The following is a 15,005-nucleotide window of genomic DNA, read 5'->3' as shown; positions in this document are numbered from 1 at the left end:
AATAGATGCTAATAATTCTACAGAGTACGTTTGGTAATTAAACAGACAGAATAAAAAACCAGTTGCCTAGTTGAATCCTGAGTCCTTTAAAATTCAAACTTAATAGATTTTCTTAATTAGGGGCTGAAAACAAATTATTTGCTTGAGCATAATGAAGTTTTATCACCTTTACAAACAAAAATTCATTAACTATTATACATTTGAGTTTAAAGTTAGATAAAACATAGTACAGTTTACAGAAAACTAAAAACGTAGTTATCCTGAATTTTTAATGAGTAACAGGTATTTTTAAAAGATCAAGTTACTAAAGTCTAAAATAAGCTAAGTTACTTACATTTTCAGTTAAAGGAAGACTATCTATTCTTTTAGTGAGATTCTGAAGTTGAGCATAATACCAGTCTTTTTCCTTTTCTTCTTTGTCAAGATCAGCAAGAAGTAATGATCTGTTTTTCAAAAAAAGGGGAAGTTTACAAAATGCTAACAGAATACATAACAGTAATTCTTATCAGCTGTAATTGTAATGTTCTCTATTTAAACTAAAGTACTATTAACGAAGAAGCAGAAAACTTAGTGATTTTAGATTTTTGAAGGTGGGACTTAAAATTTTATAATCATTAAAATTTGAGTATTAAAGTTTTTTACTTTTCCACCTAAATAAGATGTTCAACATCCTAACTAGAATGTTCACATTTCAACCAAAGGCTTTCTTCACATTTAGCATAGTCTAAGAATATGATAGTTTACAGAAAAAAGTACACATATAACAAAACTCAAAGTGAATATAAGAATAAAAAGCATAATAGAGGAGTAAAAAAAAAGCAATAATTATACAAAAAAACAAACCTAGAGCATAGGAAGCCACTGCACTGGACAGACATGGCTTTCAGCTTCTCAGCAGCCAAAATAATAAGAAATATTTTGTCACTGTGTATTTCTCCAAAGAAGACATACAGATGGCCAACAGACACATGAAACAATGCTCAACATCACTCATCATCAGAGAAATGCAAATCAAAACTACAATGAGATATCACCTCAAACCTATCAAAATGGCTAAAATAAAAAACAAGAAACAACAAGTGTTGGTGAGGAAAAGGAATGCTCATGCACTGTTGGTGGAAATGTAAACTGGTACAGTCACCCTGGAAAACAGTATGGAGGTTCCTCAAAAAATTAAAAATAGAACTACCCTCCAATCCAGCAATTGCTGGGTATTTACCCAAAGAATATGAAAACACTAATTTGAAAAGATACATGCACCCTGTGTTTAGTGTAGTATTATTTACAATAGCCAAATTATGGAAGCAACTCAAGTGTCCAACGATAGATGAACAGATTAAGAAGAATGGAGAGAAAAAAAAAACAATGGAGTACTACGTGGCAATGAGAAAGAATGAAATATGGCCCTTTGCAGCAACGTGGATGGAACTGGAGAGTGTGATGCTAAGTGAAATAAGCCATACAGAGAAAGACAGATACCATATGTGTTCACTCTTATGAAGATCCTGAGAAACTTAACAGAAACCCATGGGGGGAGGGGAAGGAAAAAAAAAAAAAAAGAGGTTAGAGTGGGAGAGAGCCAAAGCATAAGAGACTCTTAAAAACTGAGAACAAACTGAGGGTTGATGGGGGTGGGAGGGAGGGGAGGGTGGGTGATGGGTATTGAGGAGGGCACCTTTTGGGATGAGCACTGGGTGTTGTATGGAAACCAATTTAATAATAAACTTTATATTGAAAAAAAAAGAAGAATGGAGATATGTGTGTGTGTGTGTGTGTGTGTATACACACACATATATACACACACATACATACACACACATACATACTATGGATTACTCAGCCATAAAAAAGAATGAAATCTTGCCATTCACAATGACATGGATAGATCTAGAGAGTATAATGCTAAGTGAAATAAGTCAGTCAAAAAAGACAAACACATACCACATGATTTCACTCATGTGGAATTTATGGAACAAAAACGAACAAAGCAAAAAGAGGCAAACCAAAAAACAGACTCTTAACTAGAGAGAACAAACTGATGATTACCAGAGAGGAGGTTGGGGGGGGGGGGGATTACATGAAGGGTGATTTAAGAGTACACCTATCATGATGAGCACTGAGTAATGTACAGAACTGTTGAATCACTATTGTACACCTGAAAATAACATAACACTATATGTTAACTGTATTAGATTAAAAAAAATTAGTTGCAGAAACTTAATAACAAAAAAAGAAATATATTGTTACTGTACAACAATAATAAGTTATTCTCAGAGAAACTTTTTCTTAGTTTGGAATTTGAAGAATTTGTTATGTAATTCCTGGGCAACCCAATCAATGTCTTCAATAACAATATCAAGATATTCTATATCTGATCATTATAAACATAAATGCAAAATAAGAGTGTTAATTTGGGATAAAACTAAGTAGGTACAAAAAGTCTGTGATTTCCTATCATGTGGCTCTTTCCCAAAGTGACCTCTATTGTCATTTCCTGGTGTATATTTTCCAGAGATATTCTATAAAAATGCAAGAATCTATGTGTACACTTATATGTACATTAAAACATTTTTTAAATGTTTTATTTTTATGTTTTGAGACAGAGAGAGACACAGCATGAACAGGGGAGGGTCAGAGAGAGGGAGACACAGAATCTGAAGCAGGCTCCAGGCTCCGAGCTGTCAGCACAGAGCCCGACGCGGGGCTTAATCGAACTCACAGACCATGAGAAGCTGAGCCAAAGTCAGAAGCTCAACCAACTGAGCCACCCAGGCACCCCACATGTACATTTTTAAACATGAACAGTAGCATGTTATTCTATGTATTATCCTATTAACCTTTTTTTCACTTAAAAATCTATCTTGGGAGATCATTCTATGTCAGAACATAAAAAGGTCCTACATCTTTTTTGTTAGCTGCAGAGTATCGATGAATCTGTAATGGGATACCCTGTAGCTAGTTTTGTTTTAGAAGGAACATAGGGCCTTTCCAAATTTTTGTTATTATAAACAATGCTGCACTGAATATCCTTATATATATCCCCATTTCACAAATGTGCAAGCATGTATTTAAGATAAATTCCTAGGGTATGTAAAATTTTAACTTACTGTTCTTATTACATTGTTATACCAACTTATACCCCTACCACTTTCACTTGGTAATGTTTTATCGATCTTTATTTTTGCATATCCAGTTTTTTTAATGGTACATCAACTACAGTTTTAATTTGATTTCTCTTAGTAAGGTTAAGCACTTTTTCTTTATTTTTTTAACGTTTTTATTTTTATTTTTGAGAGAGAGAGACAGAGACAGAGACAGGGGCAGAGAGAAAGGGAGACACAGAGTCCAAAGCAGGCTCTAGGCTCTGAGCTGTGAACTTGTGAATCGCCAAGATCATGACCTGAGGCGAAATTGGATGCTTAGCTGATTGAGCCACGAAGTCGCCCCAGGATAAGCAATTATTCAATTTGAAAACCATTTGTATTTCCTTGCCTATAACTTTTTCTTACTTATTTATAGGACCTCATTCATATTAAGAATGATTGTACTTTGTCAGTTATATGGGTTGTAAATGTATTTTCTCTGTTTATCACTGGTCTTTAAACTTTGTTTATAATGGTTTTGTCATGTAGCAAATTTTGAATTTTTTTTGTCGTCAAATTTGTGGATATTTTCTATTATGGCTTCTGGGGTTTGCTCATTTACAGAGATGATCTCCACTTTAAAACTGTTACTTTTAAATTCTGTTTGATTATATTGTTTTGCAAAATATATATACATGTGAATGTGAAAGGTTCTATTCTTGCTAAAATTCCCTTTCCATTACTGAGAAACAATTTAAAAAATAAGAAATATGCCTTCATTTTTGATGTGGCAAGCTTAGTAGTGAGGGAATCCATGGAAAGACAGTAAGCCCCTGCTTATGATTGTAGCAATGTTGGGGGAGGTGCAGACTAATGAGAATCTACCTCATCCCTCCCATTTCTGACGACAGAAGCAGGAGAAAGCACAGGAGAAAACCTAAACTCCTTTCACAAGCTGGCATAAAGATGAGATCTGATCTTATTTTTCAGTGTTTCCTGGTGAGAACCCACAGGACCTACCAGGACTTAGAGGTCATGAAGAGAGAGATAGATGGTGATGCTGCTATTTCCTCTGATTACTCTCCAATAAATGGGCTCATCATTAAGTAGCTGGATGTTAAAAGTGCTTAAATTGATAGGCCAATGTTAGTGATGGCGGTGGAGGGGAGGCTAGGGAGAAGAGGGACAAGCTGTTATTGTTAAGGTTAAGGTCAAACTGTGATAAAATGCTCTGAGGAAGCCAAGGTCACAATGTCTTGAGCCAAAAGTTAACAAGTGGTTAAATGATAGTGGTTGACAACACTGTTAAAGGCTCAGAACTAAAACTAGGTCTAGACCCAGAGACAGCTCTTTAGGTTTGGGCTTATTTAGTGATTATTAACAATTTTCTTTAAAAAGTAAATCTTGTGCCTTCTTAGTCTTCTAACTTAGGGTCATCTAAAAGAGCATGGCATGTATATATTAGGTATTTAATAAATATTTGTTAAATGAGTGAATAGCTAACATGATGATAGCCTACATTTATTGAATGTTCTAAGGACCAGACACAGTTCTAAATATTTTTTAATTTCTTTTTTTTAAGTTTATTTAGTGTGTGTGTGTGTGTGTGTGTGTGTATGAGAGAGAGAGAGAGAGAGAGAGAGAGAGAGAGAGAGAGATGGGGTGGGGGAAGAGAATCCCAAGCAGGCTCCACACCACCAACACAAAGCATGATATGGGGCTTGAACTCATGAACCACAAGATCATGACCTGAACTGAAAGCAAGAGTCAGACGCTCAACCGAGCCACCCAGAAGCCCTATTTTTAATTTATTTTTCTCAAAAGTTTATTTTGAGAGAGAGAGAGCAATTATTTTTTAAATCTAGTTTAACCCTCACAATACCCTTTGAGGTAGTTATTCTTAGGCTCACTCCTCAGATTGGAAAACTGAGGTTCAAAAAGATTACAGAGCTGTGTAGCTGGGTTTGAGTCCTGGCTTGACTACTTTCTAGCACTTATCTTGGGCAATAAAGAAAACAAGAAAAAAAGAGACAAAGAGAGTGAATCTATGATTTAAGAGAGGGAAAGAAAGAATAAAAAAGAGGAGAAAGTCATCAAAGAAATCATGTAACAGAATTTTCAAAAGTTGAAGGAAATATATTTCTGGATCAAAAGGGCACAGTGATTATCCAGCATAATGAATGAAGACAACATGTATACTAAGGCATTCTAAAAGCTTCAAAAGAGGGGAAAATGGCTACCTACAAAGGAATGAGAATCAGATTGGTATTAAATTTCTCATCAATGACATTGATAATGAAGAAGGAAAATGAGTTTGACCTTAGACCTATCTGAAGTAGCAAATGAGTGTGACAGCAAAATAAAGATTCTGTCATACAATCAAGGACTCAATTTTTACCTCCCTCCAACACAGTGAGAACCAAGAGGGCACAAGATAAATCAGAACTACACACATACTCTCCTCTCTCTCCCTCCACTAATAAACTCAGGGCTTTATCTATGTGATGCAAAGTTAGTTCCTAGGAAAGATGGTATGCTCACAAATCCTGTTTCTTTTATTTTTTTTTTTAAATTATTTTTTTTTTTAACATTTATTTATTTTTGAGACAGAGAGAGACAGAGCATGAATGGGGGAGGGGCAGAGAGAGAAGGAGACACAGAATCGGAAGCAGGCTCCAGGCTCTGAGCCATCAGGCCAGAGCCCGACGCGGGGCTCGAACTCACAGACCGCGAGATCGTGACCTGGCTGAAGTCGGACGCTTAACCGACTGCGCCACCCAGGCGCCCCAAATCCTGTTTCTTAATAGAGTTCAAAGGAGACAGAGATGGAAGATGGTAGATGCTTGTTATTCACAACAGTGTTTCCTATAGGGTCAGACAGAAATATTCCTGGCTCGAGGTAAGAAGCAGAGACTCATGTAAACTCAAGATGAAAGAAAGCTTAACACTATTTCTGGTCCAGAAGATTAACCTATTTTTACAAATGGACACACCTAAAACCAGAGAGAGAGCAGCAAAAGGTCTTTTGCCTTTCAGTTAGATATGCTGGACATTTTTACACTAATAATCACTTTTTACAACTCTGCAAGGTAGAACCATGTTCCTCTTTTACAGGAGAAAGCAATACCAAATTTAATGATATGATCGAGATGGCAGAGCTAATATGTAATGTTTATACATTTTAATATTTCTTCAAGTTTAATAGAATTTTTAGGAATATAAAAATAAGATATTTATGCATTAAGGAATTCATAACCTTTTACAAAACATTTGAAAAAGTTCTTGGTGGGTGATAGATATTCTGGTATTTGGTGATAGATATTCTGGTATTTGTAGTGAGATGATTTTAACTTCAGTAAGAGAAGAAGTTAACACATTAGCTATGAGAAACCAGACTCATAATATATGTCAAGTAATGTTTTTTTAAGACACTGAAACCGATAAATTAAGAAGCGTTTCAGGGGCGCCTGGGTGGCTCAGGAGGTTAACGGTCCAACTCTTGATTTCGGCTCAGGTCATGATCTCAGAGTTCTTGCATTCGAGCTCTGTGTCCTGCTTGGAATTCTCTCTCTTTCTCCACCCCCAATCCCCAATCTCCTCCCCTCCTCTCTCTGTCCCTCCCCAACCTGTGTGCCCCCATGCAATCACTCTCTCCCTCAAAATAAATAAACAAACAAAAAAATAAAGGAATGTTTCATTTGTGGCCACTTGTAATAGGCCATCCCTAATGGAAAGTTACCTTATACTGGCTCTGGAGTTATTGAATTTATTTCAAAAGGTACCAAGAAATTCAATTAAAAATCAGTTACATATTTTAACGTGATGTAACTATTATGATCATGTATACAGGGCACTTGAAGCATTTAAGTAACAAAGTACAAAACTTAGAATCCCAGGAATTGCCTCTGTTACATTTTCAGATTTAATTTTGCCTCTTTACATTTTTAGATTTAATATAAGTATGATCAGTAACATACTATTTTTGAATTAATAAATGCAAATGCTCTCTTAAGTGTTAGTGATCATCTGCCATACATGCTTCGTAAATTCCTATCTTGTATTTACAAAATGACAAAATAATGGAAAAGATTGAACATTCAAGTTTACTATTTAATGAAGAAAAGTTACCTTTCTTTCTCAAGTTCTTCTAAATAACCAGTATTTTCTCTGCTTCCATTTACAAACCCTCTTTTTGGAAACGAACCCATAGGAACAGGACTGCACTCTCCTGAACGACTAGATACAGATCCTTCGTGGCTTCCATAAGAACGGAGGGACATTTTTGAGCGTAGTTTCACTCCAGGGAAATTACTGCTATCTAAATTAAGTTCTAAATAAAAGAGAGACAAGTTTTTATATAACAATTGCTTTAAAGTGGCTAAAATATTGCTAATGCAATTAAATATTAGGTTCATGTTTTAGTCCTCAAATTTTAACCCATAATATAATTGCATATACATTATATTACATAATGCCTGTAGGAGTAGCAAATTTATGCAGGGAACAGAGAAAATCCTTATCACAAACGCTGATGCTCCTAGATATTCGCTGACTGCTAGTTCCAGATATAAATGCAATATATACAAATATCAAGTCTTAAAAAAAAAAAGTGTTCACTGCAACTCTAAATTTGTAACAGAGGAAGGCACAAATACACATGACTGAATAAACAATTATTAAGAAACTGAATGACTAAACTTTCCCTCCAAAGTCAGCTTGAATCAGGGGGAAAAGGAGTGTGTTAAAGGAAAATCAGACAAAGTATCTTTCCTCAGATTCCTGCTAAATAATAATATATTTTAGGACCCAAAGGTAATTTCTCAGCCAAGTTTCAATTATCATTAAGCACTTTACCTGTTTTGGTATTTGAATTTTTAAGCAACAAAATGAGAAAGATACTCTTTTAAAATTCTACTAAAAATGGCATATAATCAGCTTCTATATGTGACAAGACAAAGCATTTCTATCCTGGATGGAACAGAGAAGGGCATTTATTCCTTCATGTAAGGAAATAAGCCCAGTCTGTCCCATACAGCTTACTAAAGGCCTATTTAGTGACTGGCATAATAGAAATGAGCTTTAAAAAGAGCTGAAAAATAATCAAATAAGAAATCTAAAATAATTTATTCAAAGCCAGTTAAATGTCTAACTGAAGGAATGACAAAGAGACATTTTATGTATTTGTATTTTAACAACTAACCCTAATAGATAAGGCTGTTATACCAACAAAACTGAAACCAATGCTCAAGGGAAGCTGTATTTGGATATACACACCTAAAGTTGACAACTGGAGCTTAAAAATTACTTTAAAATACTTAAAAATATCTACCTTTGAGACGCTCTAATAAATCAATCTGTCCAGAAGAAGCCATAGCTTCATCTTCAATACTTCCTTGTAGCTGTTTAAGTACTTCCTGTAAAAAACAACACAATATATTAACATGACAAAATTCTAAATAATTTCTTGAAGACATGCTTCTAAGTTTCCTGACATTTAGGTAGGCTAGGGAAAAAAGTTATTTCAGACCAATGTGAAAATGTATCTTAAGCTGTAAAGCACTCTACATATATTACCTATTATTAATGATGAATAATAAATTATATCTCAATAACAACAGTGATATTTGGAGTGATAACGGAGATTATGGGGAGTCTCTATGCAAGACACTATATGGAACAGTTAAGACACATTATCTCTAACTTTTAAAACAATACAAGGTGAATTATTTTCATTTTTTTGGATGGGTCAAGCAAGACTCAAAAGTCCTGCCCAAGCTGCAAAAGCTAGTTATATGTTTAGAATCCATGTCTCTGAAGCCTGCAACATGACCATGAAAAACACCAAATTAACAATTATAATATGCTGTCTTATTTAACATCCTAACAAATATTCAAGTTTCTATATACCGTATTTAAATATATTCTAGCATACTAATTTACATTCACCCAATAATGAAATGACTATATTCTTGCTTACTGCCTCCTGACTTTTGAAGCAATTTCTTTCCCATCTAAGTTCTTCTCTTGATAAATTTTCCTCAAAGAATGCTGGAAACTCATTTTCTACCAATTTTTTCTGCATGTTCCTTAATAATTTATATTGTATTTTTCATATTCCGGGGCATTCCATTCAAGTTCCCAGCAAAGTCTTGTTGACCAATTAGGTTTCCAAACACAGGACAATGTTCTTGAACATGTATGACCTTGTAACTATGGGCAATATTCTCCAAAATGAAAATGATCCATAAACAGAGTGGAAAGGAAATCTGTCAAAAAGCGAATGAAGCAAAAACAACTTTACTGGTTTACCTTGACAGTGACATTATCAACATTAAAAAAAGAATCCCTATGTTAACAAGAAACAGCCTGTGGACTTACAATCTGACCTTCAAATCACAGACCACATTGGTGGTTGAAAGGAACATGGAGGTGATAGATACTCACGTTCAAATTATTAAGGCCAAAATGTATCACATCTGTGGGACAGGAACAAATGTGTATAGTGATGTGATACTTGAATGAATACTCTAAAATGTCTGCTATAAACTTCAGGACACCATTCCTTCCATAAGGTTTGAGAACTATCATTCTAGGCTATCTGTGTTTCTCAGGATCCCGATTCTCCTTCCATCCAGGGCTACTACTTGTAGTGCTTCAATGGCCCTTTAATAAGTATTTCTTATACTCCCCAGCCTCACAATTCAACAACTATCCTTCTGCAGGTAACTTCAAATCATATGTCTCTAATCAATTGCAAACTTCAGATTCACTTTCCCAATTTGACTGATAGACACCTTATATCTGGATGATATATATGTCCAGAACTATCATTTTGAGCTACTACAACCTGTTCTCTACCTTGTATCCTCTTAATTAAATGTAAACGGCCTTTTCTTCCTTTTAGGCTTAGTCCTTAGCATCATCTCCTTCATATCACCAATCGGTTATCAAATTCTGTCTTCAACCTCTAGTATCTCTTAGAACCATCTCTTTTCTATTCTTACTGTCATTATCTTGGTTATTAACCTCCCCAAAACTATTAAATAATCTCCTATGTAGTCCTACCATGCATAGAACTATCAGACTAAGCCTTTTAAAGCATAGTTCTGATCAGGCCTCCATACAAGATTCTTCTCCACAGTCTACAGGTGTGGGTCTGAAATTTCAGTATGGATCAGAATCACCTGATAAGCCTATTGCACCACAGACTGCTCATTCAGGAAGCCTGGGATACAGGCTGTAAATCCTCATTTTCAACAAGTTCCCAGGTGATGCTGATGCTGAAAACAATTATCAAGATGTTAACAGTGGTATTCTAAGAAGCTGGAATTACAAGCAATTTTTTCATTTTTTTATTTTTTTTGTTTTGTAATTTTTAAACAATGAGTATTAAAAAAATACTGTTTTTAGAAAAGGTATAAAGATGAAAAAGTCCAAAAACAACAACTAAAAGAAATCCTTGGCATATCATAGGACATATGCCTAACTTTTCAAAATTAAAAATAATAAGCAAAAAACTTAAAATCAAAATCAAATTACAAGGCCATGTAAACTTGGATATCCAACAATAAAAATTAATTAAACTTATGGCAATTAGCCATATAATGGAATACTATGCAACTACAGTGATATTAAAACTATTGATATGAAAAGACTATGATGATACACAAAATTAAAAACAATTTTTAAAAAATTCATTTTTGAGAGAGACAGAGTGTGAGCGGGGGAGGGGCAGAGAGAGAGGGAGAAACCGAATCCAAAGCAGGCTCTAAGCTCTGAGCTGTCAGCAAAGAACTCGACATGGGGCTTGAACCCAAAAACCGCAAGATCATGACCTGAGCCGAGGTCGGACACTTAACCAACTGAGCCACTCAGGTGCCCCAGTACATACAATTTTTAAGAAGCATGCTGCAAAATATAATCCCATCAAATGCATGCCTGCATATAATGTGCAGAGAGAAAAATCTATACACTGTCAAAGGTTATCTGATTTTAAAAAGAATTTTTAATGGATGATTTTGATATCTTTTTACTGGTCTCTATTTCTTAATTTTTAAAAATACTGAATATGCACAATTTGTAACAAGAGCTATTTCAAAAAGTTTCTGTACATATGGTTAGAAATCTATTGAGGGGCACCTGGGTGGCTTAGTTGGTTAAGCGTCTGAACAGCTCAGGTCATGATCTCACAGTTCGTGAGTTCAAGTCCACATCAGGCTCTGTACTGACAGCACAGAGCCTGCTTCCAAGCTTCTGTCTCCCTCTCTCTCTCTCTGCCCTTCCCTTACTTGCTCACTCTCTCTCAAAAACAAAGAAACATTAAAAAAAATCTATTGATAAAAACTGTAACCATAGAGGTAAATAAAATTGTTGAAATTTAAGGTTTAAAAAAGTTTTGAGACTTTCAATTAGTTTAGCATGTTTGTGCACTTCATATAAATGGACTCATACAACATATAATCTTTTGTGTCTCATGTTTTTTGCTCACCAAACATTTATGAGATTCATCCATGCTATTACATGTATCAATTCACGGTTTTTCAATGCTGTACAGAAGTCCATTGTATGAATAAACCCAAGTGGATTTATCCTTTATCCTCCTAGTGGGCATTTGGGTTGTTACTTGTTTGGAGGCTATTATGAAGAATGCTACTATGCACATTCTTGCATGTATCTTTTAGTGAACACATGCAGTCACTTCTCGAGTACATATCTGGGAGTTAAAATGCTAAGTCATAGGATTTAACTTTAAAAGAACTGTCTGTTTTCCAACCTGGCTGTACTATTTTATACTCCTACCAGCAATGTATGAGCATCCTGATGTTCCACTGTATGCATGACCAGTCTTTTTAATTTTAGTGATTTGAGTGGAGTGAAATGATATCTGCATTTCCCTGATGATAAGGGATGTTGAACCCCTTTTCATGTGCTTACTGGCCATTTATCTCTCTTTTTGAATTGTCTTTTCAAACTTTTGGCCATATTCTTTAAATTGGATTTTTTTTTTTTTTTTTTGGTTACTGGTTTGCAAAAATTCTTTATCCATACTGAGTTCTTCATTAGATATATGTATTGTAAATATTTTCTTGTAACCCATGGCTTGCCTTTTCATTTTCTTAATGAAGTTTTTTGAAAAGATTTTAATTTTAGTTTTTAATTTGATGGAGTCTATTTTATACTTTTTTTTGTTTAGTCCTTTATGTGTCCTGAGAAATCTTGCCTACCCAACGTCAAAGATACTGTCCTATATTTTCTTCTAAAAACATTAACAGAAGTTCTTGGTTTTAAGGGATTATGTTTTTCTTTTATGGTTAGTGCTTTGTCATTCTATTTAAGAAATCTTTGCCTACTTTATTATTTAAAAAAAAATTTTTTTTACATTTATTTTTGAGACACAGAGAGAGACAGAGCACAAGTGGGGGAGGGGCAGAGATGGAAGAAGACACAGAATTCGAAGCAGGCTCCAGGCTCCAAGCTGTCAGCACAGAGCCCGATGCGGGGATCAAACTCAGGAACCGTGAGATCATGACAGGAGCCAAAGGTAGATGCTTAACCAACTGAGCCACCCAGGCGCCCCAAAATCTTTGTCTACTTTAAAAACATGAAGCTGTTCCCTATGTTTCCTTCTGGAAGCCACTATTTTGTCTTTCACAAAGACAAAGGTCTATAATCCAACTTGAATCAATTTTTGCATATGATAAGAGGTAAGGCTCTGAACTCTTTACTTTTTTCTTTATACAAATATTTAATTGCCCCTGAACCACTTGTTGAAAAGACCACCCTTGCCCCAATGAAGTGCAGGGATGCCTTGGTCATAAATCAAGTGACCAAATATGTATGGCTATTTTCTCAACTCTATTTCTGCTAGTCTACTAGTCTAATCAATTATCACATGTCTTTGTAACTTTGCAACTTTACACTAATTCTCAGCAACTATCTCTTTAAATATTACTTTCACTCCATTCTCTTCCCCTGCCCCTTCTGGCTCCTCTTCAATTATATTTGCCTGTATCTATCTGTGTCCTTCATAACTCTTACATATAGTTTTTTATTCATTTTTATTTTTCTGTGCTTTAATTTGGGTATTTCCTATTGACCTTTTTACATGTTCACTAATTCTGTCTTCTCACTAGTTCATTAATTCTGTGTTTACATGCCCAATCCAGTAAGTTACTAGTAAAACTCTCAGTTCTAGAATATCTTTTTAATTATAGATTACAATTCTTTGTCTAAATTTTCTGACTTTTCATCCACTTTACCCACCTTTTCTTTTTCTCAAGACATTTACAATAATTACATTAAAGTCTTTCCTAATTCCAACATCTGGATCACCTTTGGATTTGCTTCTATTAACTATCTGTTCTCTTCATTTATCATTTTCGTTTCCTGCATTTCTTGTAACTTTTAACTGTATGCCAATCGTTACGTATACAAGAACAAGAGAGACTTAAGACATATTTTCTCTTAGCATTTGCGTTTTCCACTACTGGAGTCTGATCTCCATTCAATCAGGAACTAAAAATGGGCCGCAGGTGCAGTTCAAGCAAAATTTACATCAATTTGATTTGCCAAGTTCTGTAAATGTGTCTCTCCCCTAAATTTAGACTGAAAATAATATAGGTTTCTGTCTCCTTAGCCCTTAGCCTCCTTCCCTATACAGCTCCCAAATCTGACATTTATCTTAAAAGAAAAACTAGCCATATTTGATACAGGGCCTACTTACCTTAAGTCTGTGTCTCTCAAGCATTTCAAGATTAAAGAATATTCACTTTGCTTTTCTAGCTCAGCCTTATTCTCAGGTGGTACCTGACTCCTTAGCCCTAAAAGTTCTGTCCCTTGGACGCAGTGAGCTTAGGTCTTTAGTCTGCTCCACAAAGTAAAAATCTGGCAAATGTCTTGTGAAGGAGACCTCCTGTGTGAAAATAATGTGTCCTTCTCACAGCAGGACTTTGCCTCCCAATATTCAGCTTTCCTAGTCCATCCCCAGCATCCTTCACAAGACTCAGCCAATGCCATTGGGGAAAACTAGCCATGCATTTGGAGCTCCTCTATATGTCAATACTCCACATCTGCCCACGTTTGTCAAGAGTTGTGACAGTTTCTTTCCTCCAATGGAGTCCTGCTTATGCCAGTAATTAACAGCAGTCTGTATTCAGAATTGGTAAATATCCATGGGGAAGAAAATCACCAGTGATCTCTGCTCTAGAAAGAGATCTTTCCTCTTATGAATTTTAGTTAATATACCCCTTGATGACTCCACAGTTCTCCAAGGTCTTTTAAAGTATGATTTTTGTATTTTATCCAGTGTTTCTTAGTTGTTGGAGTAGGAATGACCGCCTGGAGCTGAGTACTGCATACAACCTTACGGAAGTAGTTCTCAATTTCAAAGACTTAAAAAACAAAACAAAACAAAACAAAACAAAAATGTAACACAACTGCAGAGCAATTCTAAATATTTCAGAAAATGTTTTGAGAAATGGCAGTTTTTACGATTAATATGTATTTTGAAGGAGAGAATACTCATTTGCATTTATAAGTCTTGGAAATTTGGTTTTAAAAATTATTTATATTATATAACCACACATTATTTTTAAAAACATTTTAAGATTTTGGAAACATTAAAGGATTATTTATTAGAGGTGAAATGTTCTATGGTGATACAAGTGAAAAGAAAATATTTATCAATGAGCAACTATGCCATTTCAGGGAGGTTGTTACTTGACCCACTTCTGTTTCTGTCACTATCTCAGTTATATATTCTTTTCATTAACCAAATATATTTAATAATTAAATCTTCCAATTCAGTTATGAAATGTGTCAATCTGAGTTTTTACTTCTAATTCTTTCTTATACTCTGAAAATAAGATACTCTACATGTATGTGATTTTGAAGTTCTACAACAATTTATAAAATTTCATTCTG

The 15,005-nt window shown here is 34.8% G+C and overlaps 1 protein-coding gene across 11 annotated transcripts in view; it reads right to left on the bottom strand.

Annotated features, from left to right (window-relative positions):
* Positions 1–15,005, bottom strand: part of APC (APC regulator of WNT signaling pathway) — a 151,419-nt gene that overhangs the window by 61,043 nt on the left and 75,371 nt on the right. For all 11 annotated transcript variants that reach the window (XM_019838005.3, XM_011285189.4, XM_019838035.3 and 8 more), the window contains 3 exons: positions 8,413–8,497; positions 7,212–7,413; positions 335–443 (listed from right to left, as the gene is read on the bottom strand). In XM_019838005.3, the coding sequence (XP_019693564.3) occupies positions 335–443; positions 7,212–7,413; positions 8,413–8,497 (396 nt within the window). The remainder of the gene's footprint in view (positions 1–334; positions 444–7,211; positions 7,414–8,412; positions 8,498–15,005) is intronic.

The sequence above is a fragment of the Felis catus genome, chromosome A1, assembly GCF_018350175.1.
Source record: "Felis catus isolate Fca126 chromosome A1, F.catus_Fca126_mat1.0, whole genome shotgun sequence".
Lineage (NCBI taxonomy): Eukaryota > Metazoa > Chordata > Mammalia > Carnivora > Felidae > Felis > Felis catus.
This window is presented reverse-complemented; position numbering and strand designations above follow the sequence as displayed.